Source organism: Oncorhynchus keta, chromosome 3 (assembly GCF_023373465.1).
Source record: "Oncorhynchus keta strain PuntledgeMale-10-30-2019 chromosome 3, Oket_V2, whole genome shotgun sequence".
NCBI lineage: Eukaryota > Metazoa > Chordata > Actinopteri > Salmoniformes > Salmonidae > Oncorhynchus > Oncorhynchus keta.
Window position 1 is genome coordinate 18,915,205 of NC_068423.1, and position 27,566 is coordinate 18,942,770.

A 27,566-nucleotide genomic window follows, 5' to 3' on the forward strand; every position below is an offset into this window, starting at 1 on the left:
GGGGAGTCTAATATTAGATTATACACTCTCAGTATGGGGGAGTTTAGTATTAGATTATACATTCTCAGTATGGGGGAGTCTAATATTAGATTATACATTCTCAGTATGGGGGAGTCTAGTATTAGATTATACATTCTCAGTATGGGGGAGTCTAGTATTAGATTATACATTCTCAGTACGGGGGAGTCTAGTATTAGATTATACATTCTCAGTACGGGGGAGACTAGAATGTTGATATTGGTTGCTTACTGCAATCATTTTACTAAACAGTACGTTCTAAATAGTACACAGTATGTAGTATTAGTAAGTAGTAGGCAAGACAGATTTCGGCCAGTGAATAGGGCTAGGTATTCAACCTGTCATGGACTGAACTGAATGGATCGAATAGACAAATGAACACAATAAATATATTGATGATGAGACAGCACACATGAATGGATGAAGGAAAGGATTTATGAAGGTTTAGATTAATGAATAGATGGATGGAAGGACAATTGAGGCAGGTTTACCCCTTCTGGACGGCCATCTGAGGCAGTTACAACGAGGGTGTAGTGATCCTCTGTCTCCCTGTCCAGTGGTTTCCTCAGGACCAACAGCCCTGACCTGGGGATAGGAGAGACAGAGACACAGGGTTCTTTTTCACCAACACACTCACTCTGCTTCCCGTTGAGCCAAACGTTTTCAGATTGTCAGAGTACAGATAAACATTACCCATACAACAACATGGAAGAGGAGACAGAAATTATTGCATCAAAGACTGTATTCAGACACTGGAAATGTGAACATTTCACCTGCAATTATTGAATCACAATTGTGATGGGTTCACCTGATCAAAAATCACAACCTTGTCAGTGTAAGGAGATTCTTCGTACTAAAATATTAGATTTTTTTTTGCTTGGGGGTATAGAAGCCTGGCTATTTAAGTACATGCACGTCTGATACACTGGGCAGGAATGCATTATGTGTGGACCAGCCAGCTCAATAGAATAAAATGGAAGCTCAGTGGACAGCTGTGCGTCGGCACTTTGGCAAGCTAGCCGAGCACAAACACGGAGTGTATAGAATTTACAGTTCAAGGTAATTTGGTGTGGGCTAATCTTGGCATGCACACAGCAGTGGTTTCAGCCCTCTGACACACTGATCCCTGAGTGTTTAAATCTATGGGATGATTCTCTGCTGTCAGCTTTACATCTGTCGGCTGTTTGTCTGCTGCGGCTCTCAGAGATGGGGCCCGAACTCGAGGGGAATTTACAGCAACCTGAGGAGCCGTCATGCATCTCGATTTTCCCTCTACTTCTACTTTTATAACGGTTACTCGCTAGCAATCATTTTAGACACGCATTAGTCAGAAATTAGAAGTCATTTATGATTCGCTTTTCAGGAGAACATCTGCACTTCCTCTTCTAAGAGGCCAGTTACACCCATCTTAAGAGGTGGAAGGGTTCTGCGAGGACTACTGTGGACTGATATAACCCTGTTGAAATTAAATAGACAAATGCAAAGCGGCATCTCAATTGCTGCCGCCACAACTCTCATATATATGTATTAGCTATTCATAGAGAGAATTGCTTCGACACACACACACGCGCACACGCATCCTCCCATTCTAAAACATCACAGGATGATGATAACGCCAAGCTGAAATGAAAGATCATGATTATTAGCAGCTGGAAACACAAGCGTGCTCAGACCAAGCATGGGAGAGAACATCATTCACGAGGGTGTTGTTTTGAAGTGCTGAATGACTAGGAGAGCATTAAAGAAGATATCATCTCAAGCCCACTAAGAGGCCGCACAGAGAAGAGGTTATTCAACAGATTTTGATCTGTAAGGCCTGCCCGTTGTTGGTGCTAAGCTGGCGACAAGATGCAGGCAGGTCTCTGATCTCAACCACCTCTACAGCTCACGTAATAGTCGGGACATTCTGATGTTTTAAGTCTAATACAAAGCAATCCAATGAGTCACTTGTAAAACTGTCTTGTAAATAATCAACTCCTTTCACTATATCAGTTGGATGAAAATAGCTTTCTTCTGATGAACCTGATCAATATGCACATTTTACCTCAGTAGTATGACGATGAGGATACAATGTGTTATGACAGGCAAGTGAATCTATTAGGATGTATCGATTACTAGGGGCTTTACAAGGGGATATATTTGAGCTCTTCTGCTCTGGGACTGGGGAGCTAGGGCCTCTCCTATCCATAAGAGACTGTCTCCGCCCAGATCGCCTTAGCACCCCCCCCAACTCCCCAGTCGTGTGCCCTACTGTTCTAATTTGCCTCTTTATTGATGAGACGCGGGGCTTATTAAAATGCTATAGTTGTGGTGTATGCAATTTCCTGGGCTTGACAGTCTGCAACAGGAGAGGCTTGATGACAATGTGAGTTTGGCGCTATGATTGAAGTGGCCTCTGGTAACGTAGGTATGTCTGCATGGCAGTGTGCTGGTTATTGCAGAGGAAAACAGAGAGAGAGAGAGAGGGGAGGGAGGGGGGAAGAGAGAGATTGAGAGAGCAAAGAGAAAAGAGAGAGCACAGGGATAGCTCTAGGCTTCACAGCAAATTCCCCAGTGTCAAATTAACACTGAAAGTGTGGACCTGTATAGACACTGAACAGTGTTGAATTAACACACTGCTTAGTGTAACGCTTTATTTGCATGTTTTCCAGATTGCCTTTCAAGTTAATTGTAGCGTTACCACCCATTACTGGATTTGTTAGTGACAGAGATATGGTTGTTACATTTATCAATTTTCAGTCCTACGGAGTTCATCATAAGAGAGCCTAAGTGAATATGTTAACATTTTTACCCTGGTGAAGACAGCTTGCCTGTCGAAGCGTTGGACATTACATTTTTGCATCTGAGCTCCTAGAGTGTGCAGCTCTCCTTTATTTTCAAATATTTTATTACTTAACACAATAGTTATTTCAAAAGGCTTTATTTTGAGGGCTTATACAAAAAAATACTGGGTTATTTGGATGACCCAACTGCTGGGTTGCAGGCATTCGGTCACTTCCCCAGTGCTCTCTCCCTCTCTCTCCCTGTGTGGGTGTATCCGATTGTGTGAGTGGAGACAGGTGTGCTGGAGTCAGAGCAGATCCCCACCAGCTGCAACCTGTTCCATAATCAAGACCTCTACAAATACTCAGCCCTGCCACTTCCACACTGCCAGTTTGTAGCCTCTGCTCATTCTGTCCGCACTGACTCTGGTCCCTGTCTCGTCTTCCCTGCCTTGGACCTCCGCTCTACTGATTCCTTGGATTCCACTCTGGACCTGCTTTCCCTGCCCCTACTCCCCTTGCCCCAGGCGTAGCCTCAGTTCCTGGTTCCCTGCTACCCACCTGAGCTCCTCCTGGCCTGCACCCCATCTCCCCCTGCTTTTCAATAAATACCTTGGTTACGTTATCCATATCTCCTCGTCTGAGTCTGCACTTGGCTTCACCTGCTCCCTATATTATGAGTTGGCAACGCAGTGCACACCAATTATATTTTTGGAAATACTTATCTTCCTCTATATTTTTCAACCATTTTCTCATATGTTGATGTTGGGGGGGAGGCAGTGGAGTTGAACATTCTTGAAAGTCCCTATAATATGATCAACAGGATTGGCATTTACTGTCATGGGTGGCCAAAAATAACTCTATTTCTAACTCTAAATATGATAATGGGTGTGATTATGGTTAAACTCTGGTTATTAATACCAACACTGGGGGTTATTTTACACCAATGAGTGGTAATTCAACATTTACAGTTAATTGTTAAGTTTATAGTTTAGGACCTCAAAATATGTTTTGGATTGTGTTGTGTTAAATAATTCAATTTAAATGATAAGATATTCACTCAGGATCTCACCTGGTGAAATCCAGAGGAATGAAAACAGATGAATGCAACAATGATGTCTCTGTCACTAACAAACACAGTTCACTCAAAATGCAAGGCACTCTGGGAAATAAGTATTCCAACCAATGTCTGTACAGGTCCACACTTTCAGTGTTAGATTTAACATTTGAGAATTTGTTGTGTTGTTTCGCCGCTAGCCATACAAAAGTGCTCCATAAACAATCACACCAAATCTTATTGCAGGCTTCAATTTCATCTCTGAAATTAAGAAAAAAGATTTACTCCAAGCCAAGGCACAGGGGTAACCTCGAGACTACTAATCTGATATGTGGACTGTTTTCAAACTGGGAGAGAATTGTTTTGGTTTTTATTCATTTATTACTTATTAATTATGTATTTAATATGCTAGGGAGAATATTATCTACATTTCCAGTCCCCAGTGTCTCGTGGAGAGTTTCAGAGAGAACAGTTCGGTTTACTATCTGTATAGAAAAAAGCTCCAGACACTTATCCAGGCAAAACACTGTCATTTTCCCAAATTGACTCCTCTGTAACAGATAAATATTATTTATATTAGTTTCATGGATAAATTCGCTACTATGATAGGTAATGTAGTTGATGACTAAAATGAGCTCACGTACATCTGCGAGAGCTCAAAGAGGTGGTGGGGATCCCCGTTCTGGATGCTGTAGGTGATGACGTCTCTTTCACGGTCCGTTGCCTGTAGCGACACAGAGAGGCCCCTTCATGTTGCTGTTATTCCACTACTTTCACAACGACTCCAATAAAACAATAGAATGAAAAGGCATCAAGTTAAACCCATAGCGCAGTCCATAAATGTAATGTGGTGAGATCAAACCCAATTTCACAATGACTAAATGACTGCACACAGTGTCCAGTCCATTTCTACTCGATGCATTACAAACAATAATCTTACAATAGTTTGGTACACACATTTTTTTAACCAAAGTAAAACCTTTATTTGGTGCTATATAGAACCCTTTTTGAAGGTTCTATAAAGAACCATTCTCATAAGGTTCTAAATGGAACCTGTATGGTGTTATAAAGAACCCTTTCCTAAGGTTCTATAAAGAACCATTCAAAAAGATATAGCACCAAAAAGGGTGCCACTATGGTTGCAACCCTTTTTGGGGCTACATAGAACCCTTTTTTATGGTTCTTTATGGAACCTTTATGGAGAATGGTTTTACAAAGAATATTTCACAATCTGAAAGGTTTTTTGGAGATCCTTTTGTAGAACCATATAGTTTTTTTTCTCACTCACAGTTGTACAAAAAGAGCTGTGCGCAAACAACGCCCCAAAATATTCCAATGAGCCAATATTCTAATGTATTTAATTCTGGTCAGCCATATTATATTGTTAAACTTCCATAGGTGTTATTATTGTGTGAATTAACAAGTTGAATCTAGTGAGCTATGTCTGTAATAGAGGAGGGAAATGAGAAACACTGACTGATTTAATAACCATTCTCAATGGCCAGACATAAATCTTTCACAAAACACTAATAAAGGCCATAATCTTACATAACATTTAACATCATAACACAACAGATTACATAAACTGTAATGACACTCTTACTCACGGTTGTACAAAAAGAGCTGTGCGCAAACCACGCCCCAAAATATTCTAATGAGCCACCTCCCCTACACTTTAGTTATGACTAAAAGAGCAACAACAAAAAACAGTGATCTGTACAGAACCATTGAAGAGCTCAAAGGGTTCATTGAGCCATTATGGTTCCACATAGAACCATCAGCCTTCCCAAAGAACTCTTGAGGAAGCATCATTTTCTTTGTGTGTACAGTCCAAGAGGTCTACATAAACTGCTTGACCATCCCTTCTCATACAGACAAATCTGTAACATTAGTAACTGTCTCAGTCCCTTCTGAAACAGACTAATCTGTAACATTAGTAACTGTCTCAGTCCCTTCTCATACAGACAAATCTGTAACATTAGTAACTGTCTCAGTCCCTTCTCATACAGACGAATCTGTAACATTAGTAACTGTCTCAGTCCCTTCTCATACAGACTAATCTGTAACATTAGTAACTGTCTCAGTCCCTTCTCATACAGACAAATCTGTAACATTAGTAACTGTCTCAGTCCCTTCTCATACAGACTAATCTGTAACATTTTATTTTTTAAATTTTATTTCACCTTTATTTAACCAGGTAGGCTAGTTGAGAACAAGTTCTCATTTGCAACTGCGACCTGGCCAAGATAAAGCATAGCAGTGTGAACAGACAACACAGAGTTACACATGGAGTAAACAATTAACAAGTCAATAACACAGTAGAAAAAAAAGGGGAGTCTATATACAATGTGTGCAAAAGGCATGAGGAGGTAGGCGAATAATTACAATATTGCAGATTAACACTGGAGTGATAAATGATCAGATGATCATGTACAGGTAGAGATATTGGTGTGCAAAAGAGCAGAAAAGTAAATAAATAAAAACTGTGGGGATGAGGTAGGTGAAAATGGGTGGGCTATTTACCAATAGATTATGTACAGCTGCAGCGATCGGTTAGCTGCTCAGATAGCTGATGTTTGAAGTTGGTGAGGAGATAAAAGTCTCCAACTTCAGCGATTTTTGCAATTCGTTCCAGTCACAGGCAGCAGAGTACTGGAACGAAAGGCGGCCGAATGAGGTGTTGGCTTTAGGGATGATCAGTGAGATACACCTGCTGGAGCGCGTGCTACGGATGGGTGTTGCCATCGTGACCAGTGAACTGAGATAAGGCGGAGCTTTACCTAGCATGGCCTTGTAGATGACCTGGAGCCAGTGGGTCTGGCGACGAATATGTAGCGAGGGCCAGCCGACTAGAGCATACAAATCGCAGTGGTGGGTAGTATAAGGTGCTTTAGTGACAAAACGGATGGCACTGTGATAAACTGCATCCAATTTGCTGAGTAGAGTGTTGGAAGCAATTTTGTAGATGACATCGCCGAAGTTGAGGATCGGTAGGATAGTCAGTTTTACTAGGGTAAGCTTGGCAGCGTGAGTGAAGGAGGCTTTGTTGCGGAATAGAGAGCCGACTCTTGATTTGATTTTCGATTGGAGATGTTTGATATGGTTCTGGAAGGAGAGTTTGCAGTCTAGCCAGACACCTAGGTACTTATAGGTGTCCACATATTCAAGGTCGGAACCATCCAGTGTGGTGATGCTAGTCGGGCATGCGGGTGCAGGCAGCGATCGGTTGAAATGCATGCATTTGGTTTTACTAGCGTTTAAGAGCAGTTGGAGGCCACGGAAGGAGTGTTGTATGGCATTGAAGCTCGTTTGGAGGTTAGATAGCACAGTGTCCAATGACGGGCCGAAAGTATATAGAATGGTGTCGTCTGCGTAGAGGTGGATCAGGGAATCGCCCACAGCAAAAGCAACATCATTGATATATACAGAGAAAAGAGTCGGCCCGAGAATTGAACCCTGTGGCACCCCCATAGAGACTGCCAGAGGACCGGACAGCATGCCCTCCGATTTGACACACTGAACTCTGTCTGCAAAGTAATTGGTGAACCAGGCAAGGCAGTCATCCGAAAAACCGAGGCTACTGAGTCTGCCGGTAAGAAGATGGTGATTGACAGAGTCGAAATCCTTGGCAAGGTCGATGAAGACGGCTGCACAGTATTGTCTTTTATCGATGGCGGTTAATGATGTCGTTTAGTACCTTGAGTGTGGCTGAGGTGCACCCGTGACCGGCTCGGAAACCAGATTGCATAGCGGAGAAGGAACGGTGGGATTCGAGATGGTCAGTGACCTGTTTGTTGACTTGGCTTTCGAAGACCTTAGATAGGCAGGGCAGAATGGATATAGGTCTGTAACAGTTTGGGTCCAGGGTGTCTCCTCCTTTGAAGAGGGGGATGACTGCGGCAGCTTTCCAATCCTTGGGGATCTCAGATGATATGAAAGAGAGGTTGAACAGGCTGGTAATAGGGGTTGCGACAATGGCGGCGGATAGTTTCAGAAATAGAGGGTCCAGATTGTCAAGCCCAGCTGATTTATACGGGTCCAGGTTTTGCAGCGCTTTCAGAACATCTGCTATCTGGATTTGGGTAAAGGAGAACCTGGAGAGGCTTTGGAGAGGAGCTGCGGGGGGGGGGGCGGAGCTGTTGGCCGAGGTAGGAGTAGCCAGGAGGAAGGCATGGCCAGCCGTTGAGAAATGCTTGTTGAAGTTTTCGATAATCATGGATTTGTCGGTGGTGACCGTGTTCCCTAGCCTCAGTGCAGTGGGCAGCTGGGAGGAGGTGCTCTTGTTCTCCATGGACTTCACAGTGTCCCAGAACTTTTTGGAGTTGGAGCTACAGGATGCAAACTTCTGCCTGAAGAAGCTGGCCTTAGCTTTCCTGACTGACTGCGCGTATTGGTTCCTGACTTCCCTGAACAGTTGCATATCGCGGGGAATTTTCGATGCTATTGAAGTCTGCCACAGGATGTTTTTGTGCTGGTCGAGGGCAGTCAGGTCTGGAGTGAACCAAGGGCTGTATCTGTTCTTAGTTCTGCATTTTTTTGAACGGAGCATGCTTATCTAAAATGGTGAGGAAGTTACTCTTAAAGAATGACCAGGCATCCTCAACTGACGGGATGAGGTCAATGTCCTTCCAGGATACCCGGGCCAGGTCGATTAGAAAGGCCTGCTCACAGAAGTGTTTTAGGGAGCGTTTGACAGTGATGAGGGGTGGTCGTTTGACTGCGGCACCGTAGCGGATACAGGCAATGAGGCAGTGGTCACTGAGATCCTGGTTGAAGACAGCGGAGGTGTATTTGGAGGGCCAGTTGGTCAGGATGACGTCTATGAGGGTGCCCTTGCTTACAGAGTTAGGGTTGTACCTGGTGGGTTCCTTGATGATTTGTGTGAGATTGAGGGCATCTAGCTTAGATTGTAGGACTGCCGGGGTGTTAAGCATATCTCAGTTTAGGTCACCTAACAGAACAAACTCTGAAGCTAGATGGGGGGCAATCAATTCACAGATGGTGTCCAGGGCACAGCTGGGAGCTGAGGGGGGTCGGTAGCAGGCGGCAACAGTGAGAGACTTATTTCTGGAGAGAGTAATTTTCAGAATTAGTAGTTCGAACTATTTGGGTATGGACCTGGAAAGTATGACATTACTTTGCAGGCTATCTATGCAGTAGACTGCAACTCCTCCCCCTTTGGCAGTTCTATCTTGACGGAAGATGTTATAGTTGGGTATGGAAATCTCTGAATTTTTGGTGGCCTTCCTGAGCCAGGATTCAGACACGGCAAGGACATCAGGGTTAGCAGAGTGTGCTAAAGCAGTGAGTAAAACAAACTTAGGGAGGAGGCTTCTGATGTTGACATGCATGAAACCAAGGCTTTTTCGATCACAGAAGTCAACAAATGAGGGTGCCTGGGGACATGCAGGGCCTGGGTTTACCTCCACATCACCCGCGGAACAGAGAAGGAGTAGTATGAGGGTGCGGCTAAAGGCTATCAAAACTGGTCGCCTAGAGCGTTGGGGACAGAGAATAAGAGGAGCAGGTTTCTGGGCATGGTAGAATATATTCAGGGCATAATGCGCAGACGGGTGTATGGTGGGGTGCGGGTACGGCGGAGGTAAGCCCAGGCACTGGGTGATGATGAGAGAGGTTTTATCTCTGGACATGCTGGTTGTAATGGGTGAGGTCACCGCATATGTGGGAGGTGGGACAAAGGAGGTATCAGGGGTATGAGGAGTGGGACTAGGGGCTCCATTGTGAACTAAAACAATGATAACTAACCTGAGCAACAGTATACAAGGCATATTGACATTTGAGAGAGACATAAAGCGAGGCATACAGTAATCACAGGTGTTGAATTGGGAAAGCTTGCTAAAACAGTGGGTGAGACAACAGCTAATCAGCTAGCATAACAACAGCAGGTAAAATGGCATTGACTAGGCAACGGGGCCGACAGATAAAACAAACAAGCAGAATGGAGTACCGTGATTAATGGACAGTCCAGCGTGCATCAGCTATGTAGCCAAGTGATCAGAGTCCAGGGGCAGCGGTGGATGGGGCAGGGGGGCTGGACTGGCGAGTGTTATCCAGGTTTAAAAAAACTAACAATGACTAAATAGCTTGTAGCTCGTTAGCTGGTTAGCTTCTGGAGGTTCTTGAGTGTGTTCTAAAAATAAAAAATAATAGCGATTCCGTATCACATTGGGTGAGGCAGGTTTCCGGAAGGTATAAACAAAAACAAAATTTAAACAGGAAGAGATAGAAAGTACATATGGGCCACTGCGTGTTTGGGACGCGGCGATGCAGACGGTTAGCAGGCCTCTGCTAACAAGCTAACAGATTAGCAGGCCGGGGTAAACAAGGTAGTAGTTAACGGACCTGGGCTAAACAAGCTAGCAGTTAGCATGCCGAATTAGCAAGCAAGGAGATAGCGAGGGCTAGAGAGTTAGCCTTTGGGGGACGTCTAGATGGGGTGAGTCTGTTTATTCCTCTTCATGCGGTGACATCGATAGACCGGTCGTGGGTCCGGGTATTGTAGCCCAGGAGTATGCTACGGTGGCAGCACAGGAGCTCTGGCCGGGCTAGCTTCAAGCTACGTGGGTGGAAACGCTAGCCAGGAGTAATCAACCAGAGTTGCGGTTTAGCTCGATAGCTAGTTGTGAAGATCCAGCTGAAAAATGTACCGTTTGCGGTGGGAATCCGGGGATAAAAAAATAAATAGGTCCGTTATGCTCTGGTTAGCATCGCGTTGTTCGAACTGGCGAGAGCTTTCTGAGCTAAAGGTTAGCTGATGACCGGTTAGCTGAAGACCGCTAGCATAGCTGGTGGTTAGCTGGCTAGCTTCAGTTGAGGGGTTCCGGTACCGAAGTAAATATAAATACTTTAGGAAAAGTAGCTACATTGGGTGAGACGGGTTGCAGGAGAGTATTTGGAAGCTTAGGTTTAGCAAAATGTTTTTAAAGATATGCAAAGAAAAATATCTAAAACAAAAAAGAGACGATATAAACAGAGAGACGAAACGATAGGACGACTTACTGCTACGCCATCTTGGAAAATGACAGTTTTGACAGTTTTGAGTCTCAGTCCCTTCTCATACAGACGAATCTGTAACATTAGTAACTGTCTCAGTCCCTTCTCATACAGACAAATCTGTAACATTAGTAACTGTCTCAGTCCCTTCTCATACAGACAAATCTGTAACATTAGTAACTGTCTCAGTCCCTTCTCATACAGACTAATCTGTAACATTAGTAACTGTCTCAGTCCCTTCTCTTACAGACTAATCTGTAACATTAGTAACTGTCTCAGTCCCTTCTCATACAGACTAATCTGTAACATTAGTAACTGTCTCAGTCCCTTCTCATACAGACTAATCTGTAACATTAGTAACTGTCTCAGTCCCTTCTCATACAGACTAATCTGTAACATTAGTAACAGTCTCAGTCCCTTCTCATACAGACTAATCTGTAACATTAGTAACTGTCTCAGTCCCTTCTCATACAGACTAATCTGTAACATTAGTAACTGTCTCAGTCCCTTCTCATACAGACTAATCTGTAACATTAGTAACTGTCTCAGTCCCTTCTCTTACAGACTAATCTGTAACATTAGTAACATTAGTAACTGTCTCAGTCCCTTCTCTTACAGACTAATCTGTAACATTAGTAACTGTCTCAGTCCCTTCTCATACAGACTGTAACATTAGTAACTGTCTCAGTCCCTTCTCATACAGACTAATCTGTAACATTAGTAACTGTCTCAGTCCCTTCTCATACAGACTAATCTGTAACATTAGTAACAGTCTCAGTCCCTTCTCATACAGACTAATCTGTAACATTAGTAACTGTCTCAGTCCCTTCTCATACAGACTAATCTGTAACATTAGTAACTGTCTCAGTCCCTTCTCATACAGACTAATCTGTAACATTAGTAACTGTCTCAGTCCCTTCTCTTACAGACTAATCTGTAACATTAGTAACTGTCTCAGTCCCTTCTCATACAGACTAATCTGTAACATTAGTAACTGTCTCAGTCCCTTCTCATACAGACTAATCTGTAACATTAGTAACTGTCTCAGTCCCTTCTCTTACAGACTAATCTGTAACATTAGTAACTGTCTCAGTCCCTTCTCATACAGACTGAATAGGGGCCATTGTTAGGAGCTATTCAGCTGTATAGAGTATACTTGTGGCCTGACAATGATAGTCAGGTAAGATTCTGAAGCAGATCCCACCGCTGCCACCAAACTATGGCTACAGATCAGGGTACAGATCAGGGTACAGTATGCTCAGTGTGTGCTACAGAACAGTGTGGCATTGTGAAGAAGCCTTGTCCCGGTGCTCACCTGCAGGCTGAGGAGTGTGGCTCCGATCCTCACTGCCTCGCTGATCTCCAAGCTGTAGAGGAAGCGGGGAAAGCGTGGGGGGCTCTGGTTGTTGGGGGGGAGCACCTCAATGTACACGGTGGTGATGGAGCTCCTGCAACGGGAGATAAGGATGGGGAGAAATTCATTCTGGGTGGAACAAAACCCTGATGAAGGCTGAGGGCTGAAATGTGTTGGTTTTTTCTTTAACAATAAAAAAAACACTTTTATCAACTTCAACTCTCCACAAAGAGCTTCACTTCTGAAAAACAGAAACTGAAGGCGGGTTTTGTTTACATTATGAGAATTTCTGTGTAGGATGTAGGGTTCTGTTGTCAGTGTTTGTTGGGGGGGGGGGGTTGCTAGAACATCTATATGATTGTCGATTAAAAAGCTAGGAGGTACTGTACGTAGGTTGGACAAGAGTTAAGGTTAGCCAACTTCAAGCTGAAATCTGTAGTCGGTGCAATATTACAATATCATTACAATAAACAATAAAGAAGTTACTTCAAACAACAAACAGCATTTTGTTTTCCACTCTGACCTATAGAACAGCACTATATGCATGGCTATTTTCTTTCACCACAATGCTGGATGCTCTTCTCCTCCATTTCATCCACCAAACTAAAGAAATAACCAAGGTGCAGTGGCGAACTGTGCAGTGGCGAACTGTGCAGTGGCGAACTGTGCAGTGGCGAACTGTGCAGTGGCGAACTGTGCAGTGGCGAACTGTGCAGTGGCGAAACAGTGGCGAACTGTGCATTTGCGCCCCTTGACATATTTCAGCTGTAAATTAGTTTTTAGATACAACCTCTCCCAGTATCTGGTATAATCTGTATCCTGCAGCATTTAGAGAGAATCAATTCAATGGTACATCAAAACTTAAGGTTGTTTTAGAAAAGCTGAAATAAACAACCTCTAAACTTGAGCAAGGTACAGTACTTCACTAGAGACTGAATCCCTGGTCAGTGAAATCACAGTTGTGTACAGAACACTAGGCTCCAAGTGTCTGAGTCGGGCCTGAACAGAATAAACATAATTGAATGATTACAGCAAGTCAATTTTAGAGAGACATATGAGGGACCTTTAAGACTGGTTATTTGAAGACTGGTTATTTGAAGACTGGTTATTTGAATACTTTTTTCCACCATGGCTGCTTTAGTCATAAAGCCACTGGAAACATGAATCAAACGGTTTTGATCCTGGACATGCTCCACACAGAACCTTGTAAATATAAGTAGCAACTTATCAAACAATCATACGAGCGTCAAACGCACACAGGTAGGAGATAACCATTGATAAATACCTATTGTCCTCAGCCTCAGTGCTCGTGCACGACTTTGGCTATTTTGCATTTCAAAACACCCCCAACGAACCATATATGGCCAAAATCACCCAGTAAAGCCTGTGAGGAATACACAAGGCCATACAATGAAGTATAAAGTCGCAACGCAAAAATCGAAGAAAAAAAAAAAAAACTTTTCCGAGACCAAAATACAGGTGATGGTGTCAGAGGAGTACAACAAAAAGGTTTTATTTGGCTGCTCAGTTGTGGCTTGACCAGTAAACATAAAACATAGCTACAAAGAGAGGACCATTAGAACAATTCAAGCTGCTTTAGCAATGGCAAATATACTTCAAATGTGCAGGCAACACTGAAAAATAAGCCATCCATCCTCAACAGCTCCATCCTGTAGGCGTGTAGGACAACATTGCTGTTCTGCAGAATGAACGAGTTGTGTATACCAACTGGCCTCTTTACCACCACATTCAGCAGCGTCTTTTATGCATTATTTTCAAATGTATTTTCATTTGATTGATCCTTTATTTAACTAGGCAAATCAGTTACGAACAAATTCTTATTTACAATGACGGCCTACAAAAAGTTAAAAGACCTCCTGTGGGGACCGGGGCCTGGGATTAAAAATCTAATAATAATCTAGGACAAAACACGACAAGACAAGAGAGACAACACAACATTACATAAAGAGAGACCTAAGACAACAACATAGCAAGGCAGCAACATATGACAACGCAACATGGTAGCAACACAAAATCACAACATCATGGTAGCAACTCAACATGGCAGCAGGACAACACGGTAGCAGCACAAAACATGGTACAAACATTATTGGGCACGGACAACAGCACAAAGGACAAGAAGGTCGAGACAACAACACATCATGCAAAGCTGCCACAACTGTCAGTAAGAGTGTCCATAATTGAGTCCTTGAATCAAGAGATTGAGATAACCCACTGTTCCTAGGCCGTCATTGAAAGTAAGAATTTGTTCTTTAACTGACTTGCCTACTTAAATAAAGGTAAAATAAAAATTGAAAAACTAGCTGCAGCGAACCGAAAAGAGGAGCGACCCAGAGATGTCTGTGCTTTGGGGACCTTTAACAGAAGGTGACTGGCAGAACGGGTGTTGTATATGGAGGATGAGGGCTGCAGTTAATATCTCAGATGGGGGAAGTGAGGCCTAAGAGGGTTTTATAAATAAGCATCAACAAGAGGGTCTTGCGACGTGTATACAGAGATTACCAGTTTACAGGAGTATAAAGTGCAGTGATGTGTCCTATAAGGAGCATTGGTGGCAAATATGATGGCCAAATGGTAAAGAACATCTAGGCACTCGAGAGCATCTTAACCTGCCAATCTATAAATTATGTCTCCGTACTCTAGCATGGGTAGGAAGGTCATCTGAATCAGGGTTAGTTTGGCAGCTAGGGTGAAGGAGGTGCGATTAAGATAGGGGGAATCAAGTCTAGATTTAACTTTAGCCTGCAGGTTTGATATGTGCTGAGAGAAGGACAGTATACCGTCTAGCCATACTCCCAAGTACTTGTATGAGGTAGTAATCACACTGGTGGGGAGAGGGGCATTCTTCTTACCAAACCACATGACCTTTGTTTTGGAGGTGTTGAGAACAAGGTTAAGGGCAGAGAAAGCTTGTTGGACACTAAGAAAGCTTTGTTGTAGAGTGTTAAACACAAAATCTGGGGAGGGGCCAGCTGAGTTTAAGACAGTATGAGAGAGGTTCCTACTGCCTGAGCTATGTTGTTGATGTAAATTGAGAAGAGCTTGGGGCCGAGGATCGAGCTTTGGGGTACTCCCTCGGTGACAGGCAGTGACTGATTCAACAGATATTCTGACTTTATACACTGCACTCTGAGAGAGGTAGTTAACAAACCAGGCCAAAGACATCTCAGGGACACTCCTTAACAGTCCCACAAGAATGGAATGGTCTACTGTATCAAAAGCTTTGACCAAGTCAATAAAAAAAAGCAGCATAACATTGCTTATAACCAAGGGCAATGGTTACACCAATGAGGACCTTAAAGGTTGCAGTGACCTGAGCAGAAACCAGATTGCATACCAGAGAGAATACTATAGACATCAAGACAGCCAGTCAGTTGATTATTGACAAGTTTTTCCAACACTTTTCATAAACAGGGAAAAATAGAAATAGGCTTATAACAGTTAGGATCAGCTTGATCTCCCCCTTTAAATAAAGGATGCACTGTTGCTGCCTTCCAAGCAATGGGAACCTCCCCGGAAAGGAGAGACAGGTTATAAATGTCAGAGACAGGCTTGGTGATGATAGGGGCTGCAACATTAACATTAACTTCTTAAGGCAGCATTTTCACAGTTGGATAAATAGCGTGCCCAATTTCAACTTCCTGCTACTCATGCCAAGAATATAAGATATGCATATTATTAGTATATTTGGATAGAAAACACTCTGAAGTTTCTAAAACTGTTTGAATCATGTCTGTGAGTATAACAGAACTTATGTAGCAGGCAAAACCCAGAGGACTAACCGTTAAGATATATATTTTTTGAGGTCTCTGTCTGTTCATTGAGTTCTCATTGACAAACAATATTTCTTTGGAACTTGTTTTCAGTTCCTACCGCTTCCACTGGATGTCACCAGTCTTTGGAATTTGGGTGAGGTTATTCCTTTGTGCAATGAAGAAGTCTGGCCATCTAGGAACTGCGTAACACTGTTGAGAGTTGTGCAAGACTTGAAAAGTAGCTTGGTTTGTGTGTTCCTGTATTGAACACAGATAGACCCGTCTTCAATTTGATCGATTATTAACGTTTAAAAATACCTAAAGTTGTATTACAAAAGTAGTTTGAAATATTTTGGCAAAGTTTATAGGCAACTTTTGAAATATTTTGTAGTGGCGTTGTGAATTTTGGAAGCTGTTTTTTTCTGAATCAAATGGGCCAAATAAATTGGCATTTTGGATATATATGGACGGAATTAATCAAACAAAAGGACCAATTGTGATGTTTATGGGACATATTGGAGTGCCAACAAGAGAAGCTCGTCAAAGGTAAGGCATGTTTTATATTTTATTTCTGAGTTTTGTGTAGCACCTGCAGGGTTGAAACATGCTACGCTTTTTGTTTACTGTTGTGCTATCATCAGATAATAGCTTCTTATGCTTTCGCCAAAAAGCCTTTTTAAAATCTGACATGTTGGATGGATTCACAATGAGTGTAGATTTAATTGAGTATCTTCCATGTGTGATTTAATGAAAGTTTGATTTTTAAATCTTTTTTTTATTTTTTATTGGCCGTGCTGCATTTTCCCTGGCTTTTGCCCAAGTGGGACGCAAGCGTCCCCTATACCATAAGAAGTTAAAGAAGAAAGGATCTAAACCATCTGATCCAGGAGCTCCTTTAGCAGCTCGGACTCAGTGACTGTCTGCAGGGAGAAACTGTGTAAAAGGGAGGGGGAAAAGAGTGAGGAGAATCGGGGCTAGTCGCAAGGGGTGGGAGATGAGGAAATGTTGGATGGGTAAGGAGGCATGGCTTTGTCAAATAGGAATGATGACTTAATGAAGTAGTGATTGAAGAGCTCAGCCATGTGCTTCTTGTCAGTAACAACCACATCATCAACATTAAGGGACATGGGCAGCTGTGAGGAGGAGGGTTTATTCTCCAGGTCTTTAACTGTTTTCCAGAACTTCTTGAGGTTAGACCCACAGAGAGAGAACTGCTCTTCAAAGTAACTAACTTTGGCTTTTGGACAGCCTGAGTGCACTTTTCTCATTTGCCTTAACGAGAGCCAGTCAGACTGAGTATGCATGTGCCGAGGTGGTCCTTGGTAAAGATTGCCACTCCTCCACCTCTGTCTCGCCCAAAAAAGGTTATAACCAGAAAGGTTAACATCAGTATTAAAAACTCTCTTCCATAACCACATCTCAGTAATGACCAACACATCTGGATTGGAGCTGTGAACCCAGACTTTCAATTGATCCATTTGAGGTAATAAGCTTCTAGCATGCAGAAAACCCAGGCTTTTACGAGAGCAGATATCAGTGAAGCAGATATCAGAGCACAAGTCAGAATTGGCAATAGCAATAGAAGATGGGCCAGGGTCGACATGCACATTTCCAGATATCATCAGCAGTAATAGAATCAAGGCATGGCAGAGGACAGGGAGAGCTCTGCAGTGTTGATTTATGACATTTGAATGTGCATTAGATGGCAACAATATCATATTGTACAGCAATTTCATCAAGCAACATGAATACAAAGCCGGGCGAGAGGTGGTTAGAATAAAATCGGAGGCCAAGAGTCTGTGTAACCAATAGTGAGTCAGAGTCCCGAGTGTGGGAACAAACGTAGTCTGTCCCACGGTTGGGTAAACAAGAAATGGAATAGTCAACAAAGCATGCAGGAGTCATGAGGCAAATAGCAAAATAGCAAAATGTTATATGTTAGAGTTTGTTTTGCTGATGATTGCATTCGAAACATTGGCTCATCAAGGGCTGTGAGGTGCCGATCAGCAGGCTCCTGCTGAAAAGTGCCCGTTGCCAAAAACCCAAGTGTGGACTTGGATGTGCAGCGGAACGGCATGTGTTTGCCTTTTTAAAGTAGGTCTTAAATCCTTGCAAATATTCTATAAAATTGGTTTTGGGAAATGATATCTGAACGGCCAATCTGTAATTCATGCAACAACAAAAAAATCTCACCTGTCTCTAAAAACGTGCTCTCTTACTCCTCATCAGAGGAAGACGACGAACGTTACAACCTGTCTCTAGAAACGTGCTCTCTTACTCCTCATCAGAGGAAGACGACGAACGTTACAACCTGTCTCTAAAAACGTGCTCTCTTACTCCTCATCAGAGGAAGATGACGAACGTTACAACCTGTCTCTAAAAACGTGCTCTCTTACTCCTCATCAGAGGAAGACGACGAACGTTACCACCTGTCTCTAGAAACGTGCACTCTGCGAAATGCAGCGTGTGACAAATCTCCCAGCAGAGCAAGATCTCTCATTCCCTTTCCCATTATCTCAGTCGTTTATAGTATTCCAACAATGGTTTCACTTTCATACGTGCCTTTAATTTAACAGATTACTGTACTTCGTATGGATTATTCTCATAACATATTTACTCATGTGATAGAAGCATATGCCTGTCAAGATATGTTGCATGAATTCACAATGGAAATACAATAAAATCTTACAAATACTTGAATTATTACTCTCACAATTTCATCATATATTTTCTCTATTCTACGCTTGACAAGCAATTCCCTTATTCCACCGCTTGGCACTGTGCATACTCATGGTCATGGCTGTGTGTAAATGTACGCACACTCTCAACGTTCATGTTGATAAATATCACACTCTGCGTGGAAAGGATCCTACACATGGTTGACGCACCGATTTGTTCCTACGCATGATTGATAAACGAGGCCCCAGATTATTACATGGTTCCCAGTCATTGGATACGTATTCACATACGTATTCACACCCCTAATCAACACAGTCTTATCTTGCGTGTTTGTCCTTGACTCAAGATAAAGGCTTACAAGGATCTTTGTGCGGCAAAACTTTTACCTGGCATGTTCGATGAAAGACTAAATTCCCCCAGCCCTAACGTTTTCCTCTTCAGATAGAACTGAGCCAATAGTCACTGCCAAATTCACTACATTTCTCTTTATATTTCAGCCTGTTGAGCTATATTGATCCTGTGGCCACCAAGCTTTACAGAGGGCAAAAAGGCAACACAGATTGAATTGAGTTGGAGGGTAGGCATTGCAAATCACTATGAAAAGCCTCTAGTTTCCGCTTTGGGTGCCAGATGGGCCAGTAACATCTTCCTAGCACAATTGTGTTACCCTGCAGAACACTATAGATTTAACAGAGAGAGAGAGAGAGAGAGAGAGAGAGAGGGGGGAGAGCAGAAAGAGAGAGAAAGGAAGCGAGTCTGTGACTGACGGAATGGAAAGTGACTTGTCCTCTGCGTCTCTCAGCCTTTTTACTGGCCACGCCAGTTCCCAGCCTCCACTGCCCTACTCCACCTTTCCATCCTCAAGCTCCCCTGCTCGTTCTCCCCACCCCCAGCTCTACCCATCCTCCAGCCTCCCACCCCTCGGGGCATCCCGCCCCCAGCCCTACCCATCCTCCCCTCCAGCCTCCCACCCCTCGGGGCTTCCCACCCCCAGCCCTACCCATCCTCCCCTCCAGCCTCCCACCCCCAGCCCTACCCATCCTCCCCTCCAGCCTCCCACCCCTCGGGGCTCCCTGGGGCTTCCTATTAGCCTCACCTCCTCTGGGACCCCGGACCACTATCCACAGCCTTCACGGTCAGCGTGTAGGAACGTCCCACGGCCAGGGAGACGCCAGGCACCACGGTGATCACTCCCGAGCGGTTATTGATGATGAAGTGTCCTTGATCCCCCGCCAGGATCTTGTAGGTCACAAGCCCATTGGGACCCCCGTCAGCATCCAGAGCAGTCAGCTGAAAGGTAGACAAGAGAGGAAGTCTCTCACTCGACAGTGTCCTCTGGTGTCCTAAGCCCAGGGACTTCACTAGGAGAAGGCCATCTATCCCAATATTTTCCCCACATTTCAAGGAATACGGAAATGTTTCATTCCTCGCTGATATATTCTACACATATCAAATGCATAATTAAATATCTTGCGTTGGGGGACTATTAAACATTTATGGCAAATACAGTCGGTGATTTTGAAATAAGGAAGTAGAAACTGATATCATAATCAAATGCAGAAATACCTTTTAACATTCACATAATCCAATTATAACATACTTCATATTCAACGTGTAGAAAAGTGGCCACACTTTGATAGAAATCTCTAAACATTCATGTGTTTACGTAGTAGAACTCTACAGTGTGTGACTAAGAGCATGTATAGTGTTATTCTCCCCATACGTCATTCTGAGACTTTACATACTGTAACGCAAAGATGACTGACTAATGAGACAATGCAGTCACAAGCACCTCATCAACAGTCATTCAACCGACAAAGAAACTCATACCTGCCATTATTAACGTGTTCCTGAAGCCTAACCAGCCTAACCGGCCTAACCGGGCTAACCGGCCTAACCAGCCTAACCAGCCTAACCGGGTTAACCAACCTAACTGGCCTAACCGGGCTAACCAGCATTAACCAGCCTAACCGGGCTAACCAGCCGAACCGGGCTAACCAGCCTAACCAGCGTAACAGGGCTAACCAGCCTAAACGGGCTAACCAGCCTAACCAGCCTAACCAGCCTAACCAGCCTAACCGGGCTAACCAGCCTAATCAGCCTAACCGGGCTAACCAGCCTAATCAGGCTAACCAGCCTAATCAGTCTAACCGGGCTAACCAGCCTAATCAGACTAACCGGGCTAACCAGCCTAACCGGGCTAACCAGCCTAACCGGGCTAACCAGCCTAACCGGGCTAACAGGCCTAACCAGCCTAACCGGGCTAACCAGCCTAACCGGGCTAACCAGCCTAACCGGGCTAACCAGCCTAACTGGGCTAACCAGCCTAACTGGGCTAACCAGCCTAACCAGGCTTGCTATGAGAGAAACAGAGATTAAACTGCCCGAAATGTGAGTCTTTTGTTTCCTTTAAGTATCAGAGTGACTGACTGGACTGGGCTCATGCTCTGACTGTGAAACAGGGGTTCTAACAAATGACCCACAATCCTCCCAATGCCCAGAGGGGAACAGCCTATGGCAGCAGCCTGCTGAGAGCTGAACCAAACAGTCTGCTACCACAATAACTCCAGGTTTACTAATGCTATTACTCTAAGTAAGTGGATGGTTTGGGAAAACAGCGAGTGAGTACAGCATATTGATTACCTGTAATATTGTTTCCCCAGGCTGCATATCTGTGTAAACATTGACACTGTAGGAGGTGTTCGGAAAGGTTGGTGTGTTGTCATTGGCATCGATCACTGTGATATTAATGGCCACTGGAGTACTCTCCTGAACTCCATCAGAAGCCACCATCTATAGAGAAGGGAAGTGAGAGCAAGAGAGAGAGAGAAATGATCAAAAACCTCAGAACACACGTGTATGCAGTAGAGAACTCCACAACCAATATATCCCTGACATGTTCTGTCAATGTAGAAACCAATGGGACAGTCCCTGACAGTCACAGGACAAAAAAAGGAAGATAAGGGACCAGTGGTCAAAAGATGAAAGATTGAGAGCAATACCCGTATTGAAAGCTGTTTACACAGGCTTTACAGATATTAATTCATCACACTGACTAAACAAAGCCCATTGTCTTAACAACAACGTACAGTAATAAAGACTACAATGCTCTTATAACTCCAATTGTGATTGCATACCATTATTGTTTATCTCATTAGGTAAAGTGTGTGTGTGTGTGTGTGTGTGTGTGTGTGTGTGTGTGTGTGCGTGTGCGTGCGTGCGTGCGTGTGTGCGTGCGTGCGTACGTGTGCGTGTGTGCGTGCGCGTGTGTGCGTGCGCGTGTGCGTGTGTGCATGCGTGCGTGCGTGCGTGCGTGCGTGCGTGTGTGCGTGCGCGTGTGTGTGTGCGTGTGCGCGTGTGTGCATGCGCGTGTGCGTGCATGTGTGTGCGGGTGTGACTGTGTGTGTGTGTGTGTGTGTGAAGTTGTATCTGACTGTCAACTTCCACATAGAACACAACCGCTCACACAAATTAACCGAGAGTAACAGCAACTTCAAAAACAAAAGAGCATGCAACAAGCGTCAAACAGAAAGAAAAGCACCTTGATCCTCAGTTGAGCAAGAAATAAAATACCATCCGTGTTCAAAGCTCTCCCCATTAACTTTTAGAGTTGTACTTCTTTCCCCGCCAAAATACGACGACAGAAGCATCTAAAAAAGCCCACAGGTAAACACAGCAGTGAGTGCTAGTGAAAACCAGAATTGAGAAACATCCTTTTAGTGTTTTCTTTATGTTCATAGTACTTAGCAACACCACACTTCAAAGTCTTGACAGGATAGCGCTGCGGGCTCCTCCACTGCTCCAGCAGGATGTGGTGGTGGGGAGAGAAAATGTCCAAATGTTGTTTCCTTCTCTGAGTTTCCGGTGCGATGCACTGTGCCACTCAGAGGAGCTAGCATTATAAAAACCTCTACTAGCTCACAACTTCATAACATAGCACAAAGCCTCTAGGCAAGACAGAGGTAGAGGAGAAGATGATCATTTGACATCATTGGGTGGGTAGCGGTTGTAATTTGACTGGCAGAAAGAGTGTCTTGCAGAGTGGGTGGCATAACAAATTCAGTGGCCACAGAGCCAACTGAATGAACTCAAATAGACATACTCCGACCGAATATGTATTGGAACACAAAACACTGAGAGACACACATCCTTGTGGATTTCTCCATGGTAGTGCTGGAGAGGGGAAACAGATATTGAGGCACTGACTGACTGGGTATCGTTCGTATGCACGACGGATCCATCATTTAACAGCATGGGTGGAACGGCTCTCAGAAGCCTTCCCAGACAAGCGAGCTTGGTCTCAGTGTTTTAATCAATCTGTTACTGCCAGGATATGGCAGCCGAGTGCTCGGGAATGCTAATCCCACTGCCCTGTGCACCACAGAGTTAGGGCTGGAGGGATCCGCACGCCAACGTTTACATTCAGCGAAGTCTGATGTTGTCTGGATCTTTTGGCACCAGGTATTATTTCACATTCTGATGGTTTTTTGGAGGGAAACGTAGCACTGCTTGCTTAGAAGTACCACTTCCTACTGATTTGGCTCATACCAAGGCTGGAATGAAGGACCTCTGCCTTGCTAACACAGGTGACTGCCCTTCTGAAGCATCTTTCCCAGTCAGCACACTGAAAAGCTAGCTATTCGGCAGCGCAAGTGGAGATACTTCAGGCTGACGAGTGAGTTTCACAGAGCCCATCTGCTATACGGCCCTTGAATCACAAACAGACATCCAAACCTAAAAAATTATTTGAAAGAACTACATCGGAATATAGCCAGACTGGCAAAGTCCATCAATAAGACATTGCCTTAACAGACTCTGTTAAAAGATAAGGTCTCTGAATTCTAAAACAAAGATATGGTGAGGTGGGCAAGATAAATGGAACTTCAAGAAGTTCTTATTGGAAAAATTCCAATTCTGGTTTCAGATGACATGGCACTTGACAATTTCAAAGCCTGACAAGACGACGGTTCTTAGACTGAGTGATACACCTGCCAGGTGACATTTCTTCAAATAAACGGTGCATTTGATCGAGAGGGAACAGCGAATAACCCATTGGCAGTTATAGCTGAGTGAAGAATACATCAACAAACATATGGAGGAACAGGACTGAGGATAGCAGTATGCTGTTCTGAACTGGGCTGTTATGAGCTGGGCTGTTCTAAACTGGGCTGTTCTGAGCTGTGCTGTTCTGAATGATGCTGTGCTTTATTATGGTCTTACAGCTGGACATAGTGCACCAGCCAGCAACAGAGAGTATTACTGTTGAATGAAAGCTCAGTCGTTGGTGATTCATGGATTCATCATTTAAATGTTGTAGGTGCTGGCTCAGGGGTATGCAAAAATACCTAATGAGAGAGGCTACTGCATCACATTACATTTGGGATTCACCATCTATCTTTTGCCACAATTACATGTTTCAATAAGTGCTTTTACACTGATTGCTTTGTCTAATCTCGACAATCAAAACCACAAACTCTTCTCACTTTTTACTTACAAATTGCTGCAAACACATCGGAGAAACACATATAAATATACACGTGATAAGTAATGTACAGTCGCGGCCAAAAGTTTTGAGAATGACACAAATATTAATTTTCACAAAGTCTGCTGCCTCAGTTTGTATGATGGCAATTTGAATATACTCCATAATGTTATGAAGAGTGATCAGATGAATTGCAATTAATTGCAAAGTCCCTCTTTGCCATGCAAATTAACTGAATCCCCAAAAAACATTTCCACTGTATTTCTGCAGAAGGCTTCAGGGCGCCCAAGAAGGTCCAGCAAGCGCCAGGACCGTCTCCTAAAGTTGATTCAGCTGTGGGATCGGGGCACCACCAGTACAGAGCTTGCTCAGGAATGGCAGCAGGCAGGTGTGAGTGCATCTGCATGCACAGTGAGGTGAAAACTTTTGGAGGATGGCCTGCTGTCAAGAAGGGCAGCAAAGAATCCACTTCTCTCCAGGAAAAACATCAGGGACAGACTGATATTCTGCAAAACATACAGGGATGAGACTGCTGAGGACTGGGGTAAAGTCATTTTCTCTGATGAATCTCCTTTCCGATTGTTTGGGACATCTGGAAAAAAGCTTGTCCGGAGAAGACAAGGTGAGCGCTACCATCAGTCCTGTGTCATGCCAAAAGTAAAGCATCCTGAGACCATTCATGTGTGGGGTTGCTTCTCAGCCAAGGGAGTGGGCTCACTCACAATTTTGCCTAAGAACACAACCCTGAATAAAGAATGTTACCAACACATTGGGGCGGCAGGGTAGCCTAGTGGTTAGAGCGTTGGACTAGTAACCGGAAGGTTGTGAGTTCAAACCCCCGAGCTGACAAGGTACAAGGTACAAATCTGTCGTTCTGCCCCCGAACAGGCAGTTAACCCACTGTTCCCAGGCTGTCATTGAAAATAAGAATCTGTTCTTAACTGACTTGCCTGGTTAAATAAAGGTTAAAAAAAATAAAAAATAAAATAAAAATCCTCTTGAGAGCAACTTCACCCAACCATCAAGGAACAGTTTGGTGACGAACAATGCCTTTTCCAGCATGATGGAGCAAAATATCGATATTTTAGGTCCATGGCCAGGAAACTCCACAGACCTTAATCCCATTGAGAACTTGTGGTCAATCCTCAAGAGGCGGGTGGACAAACAAAACCCCACAAATTCTGACAAACTCCAAGCAATTTGTAAGTCGCTCTGGATAAGAGCGTCTGCTAAATGACTTAAATGTAATGTAAATGTAATGTAAATGATTATGCAAGAATGGGCTGCCATCAGTGGCCCAGAAGTTAATTGACAGCATGCCAGGGCGGATTGCAGAGGTCTTGAAAAAGAAGGGTCAACACTGCAAATATTGACTCTTTGCATCAACTTCATGTAATTGTCAGCCTTTGACACTTACGAAATGCTTGTAATTATACTTCAGTATTCCATAGTAACGTCTGCCCAAAATATCTAAAGACACTGAAGCAGCAAACTTCATGGAAATTAATATTTGTGTCATTCTCAAAACTTTTGGCCATGACCACACACACACACACACACACACACACACACACACACACACACACACACACACACACACACACACACACACACACACACACACACACACACACACACACACACACACACACACATTAAATGAAGTACAGGCCCTGTGCTAATGGCTAGCTGGACGGAGAAAAGCGTAAGACGTTTGTGTGAGCAACAACAGATCATTATAGTCGACAAACACCATTGTTCTATCCCAATGGCCGTAAAGGGAAGGACAGTGTAATGCACTCCAGCATTATACAACAGAACAACAACAAAACCCAGCATGCCGTTCGCCAAGGATACAATGTGACAGAAATGTAACAAATAGGACATTGAGGATGAAAAACTCCTGAGGGATTTCAAGAACATTGGAAAACTGCTCACTAGAAATCCTTGCTGATGTACTGTAATAGTGTCTATGTTTAATGGTACAGTACTAGTGGAGCTACTGTCATTCTAGAATATGGTATCAGGGGACAAGTGTGATGGTGGATTCAAGTTACTGTTGTGCTGTGTTGTGTGATAGGGGTGGGGGGTGAAGAAGAGGGAGAGAGAGGGGAGGGAGAGAATAGGGGTAAAGGGAGCGAGAGAGAGGGACCGAGAGAGGGAGAGAGAGGGGAGGAATAAATGGAGCGAGAGAGAGAGAGAGAGGGAGAGAGAGAGAGAGAGAGAGAAAGGGAAAAAGAGAGTGAGAGAGAGGGGAGAGAGAGAGAGAAAGAGAGGGAGAGAAGAAAGGGAAAGAAGGAGATATCAAATATAGAGAGAGAAAGAAAGAAAGAATGGGGGGAGTGACAGATGTTTTCTGTTGCTTCTGTCCCCAACCTTGGAGGGGATACAGCATTTCAAGAAGCAAAGAACGAAACCTTGCTGATGTACTGTAATAGTGTCTATGTTTAATGGTACCGTACTTGTGGAGCTACTGCCATTTTAGAATATGGTATCAGGGGACAAGTGTGACTGTGGATTCAAGTTACTGTTGTGCTGTGTTGTGTGACAGGGGCTAACATGATGGTGGGGGAGAGAGGGAAAGAGAGGGAGATAGAGAAATAGAAGGAGAAAGAGAGAGAGAGAGAGGGAAAGAGAGAAAGGAAAAGAGGGAGATAGAGGGAGAGAAAGAAAGGGAAAGAGAGGGAGATAGAGGGGGAGAGAGATTAGAGGGAGAGAAAGAAAGGGAAAGAGGGAGATAGGGGGAGAGAGATAAGAGGGAGAGAGGGATAAATCTTAGAATCAACTATTAAAGACTATCAAATCTTAGAATTAACTATTAAAGACTATCAAATCTTAGAATTAACTATTAAAGACTATCAAATCTTAGAATTAACTATTAAAGACTATCAAATCTTAGAATCAACTATTAAAGACTATCAAATCTTAGAATCAACTATTAAAGACTATCAAATATTAGAATCAACTATTAAAGACTACCCTCTCGATTATCAAATTACCTTGAATGAACTACAGGACAAAATAAGTGTGCCCAATAACTGGCAAAGTGGAAGCAATTGTTGCTTTTCCTGCTCCTACGACTCGCCGCCAGTTGCGCAGATTCCTGGGGATGGTGGGGTACTATCGTATGTTCTGTAAGAATTTGTTAATGGTAGTAGCTCCCCTTACATCTCTGCTCAGTCCCAAAGTACCATTTAAGTGGTCCCAGGAATGTACTATGCCTTTGAGTCTGCCAAAGTGCTGCTTTGTAGTGCCCCAGTGCTTGCCTGCCCCAAACCTTTTAAGTTGGAGGTACTCCACCATTGAACAAGAGACGCTGGCGCTAGTAGTTTTTTGAGGTATATGTGGGCTCCAGTGGGGACCATAATCATTTGGGTGCAAATGTTGCCATTTGTGGTGGGCTCTGATTCTACAGGGATACAGT

General features: G+C 43.7%; 1 protein-coding gene across 3 annotated transcripts in view; it reads right to left on the minus strand.

The window, feature by feature from the left end:
* Positions 1 to 27,566, minus strand: part of LOC118363424 (protocadherin-15-like) — a 318,783-nt gene that overhangs the window by 121,884 nt on the left and 169,333 nt on the right. For all 3 annotated transcript variants that reach the window (XM_052491888.1, XM_052491871.1, XM_052491880.1), the window contains exons 13-17: positions 21,304 to 21,453; positions 19,757 to 19,950; positions 12,167 to 12,299; positions 4,482 to 4,561; positions 510 to 603 (exon numbers count right to left, since the gene is read on the minus strand). In XM_052491888.1, the coding sequence (XP_052347848.1) occupies positions 510 to 603; positions 4,482 to 4,561; positions 12,167 to 12,299; positions 19,757 to 19,950; positions 21,304 to 21,453 (651 nt within the window). The remainder of the gene's footprint in view (positions 1 to 509; positions 604 to 4,481; positions 4,562 to 12,166; positions 12,300 to 19,756; positions 19,951 to 21,303; positions 21,454 to 27,566) is intronic.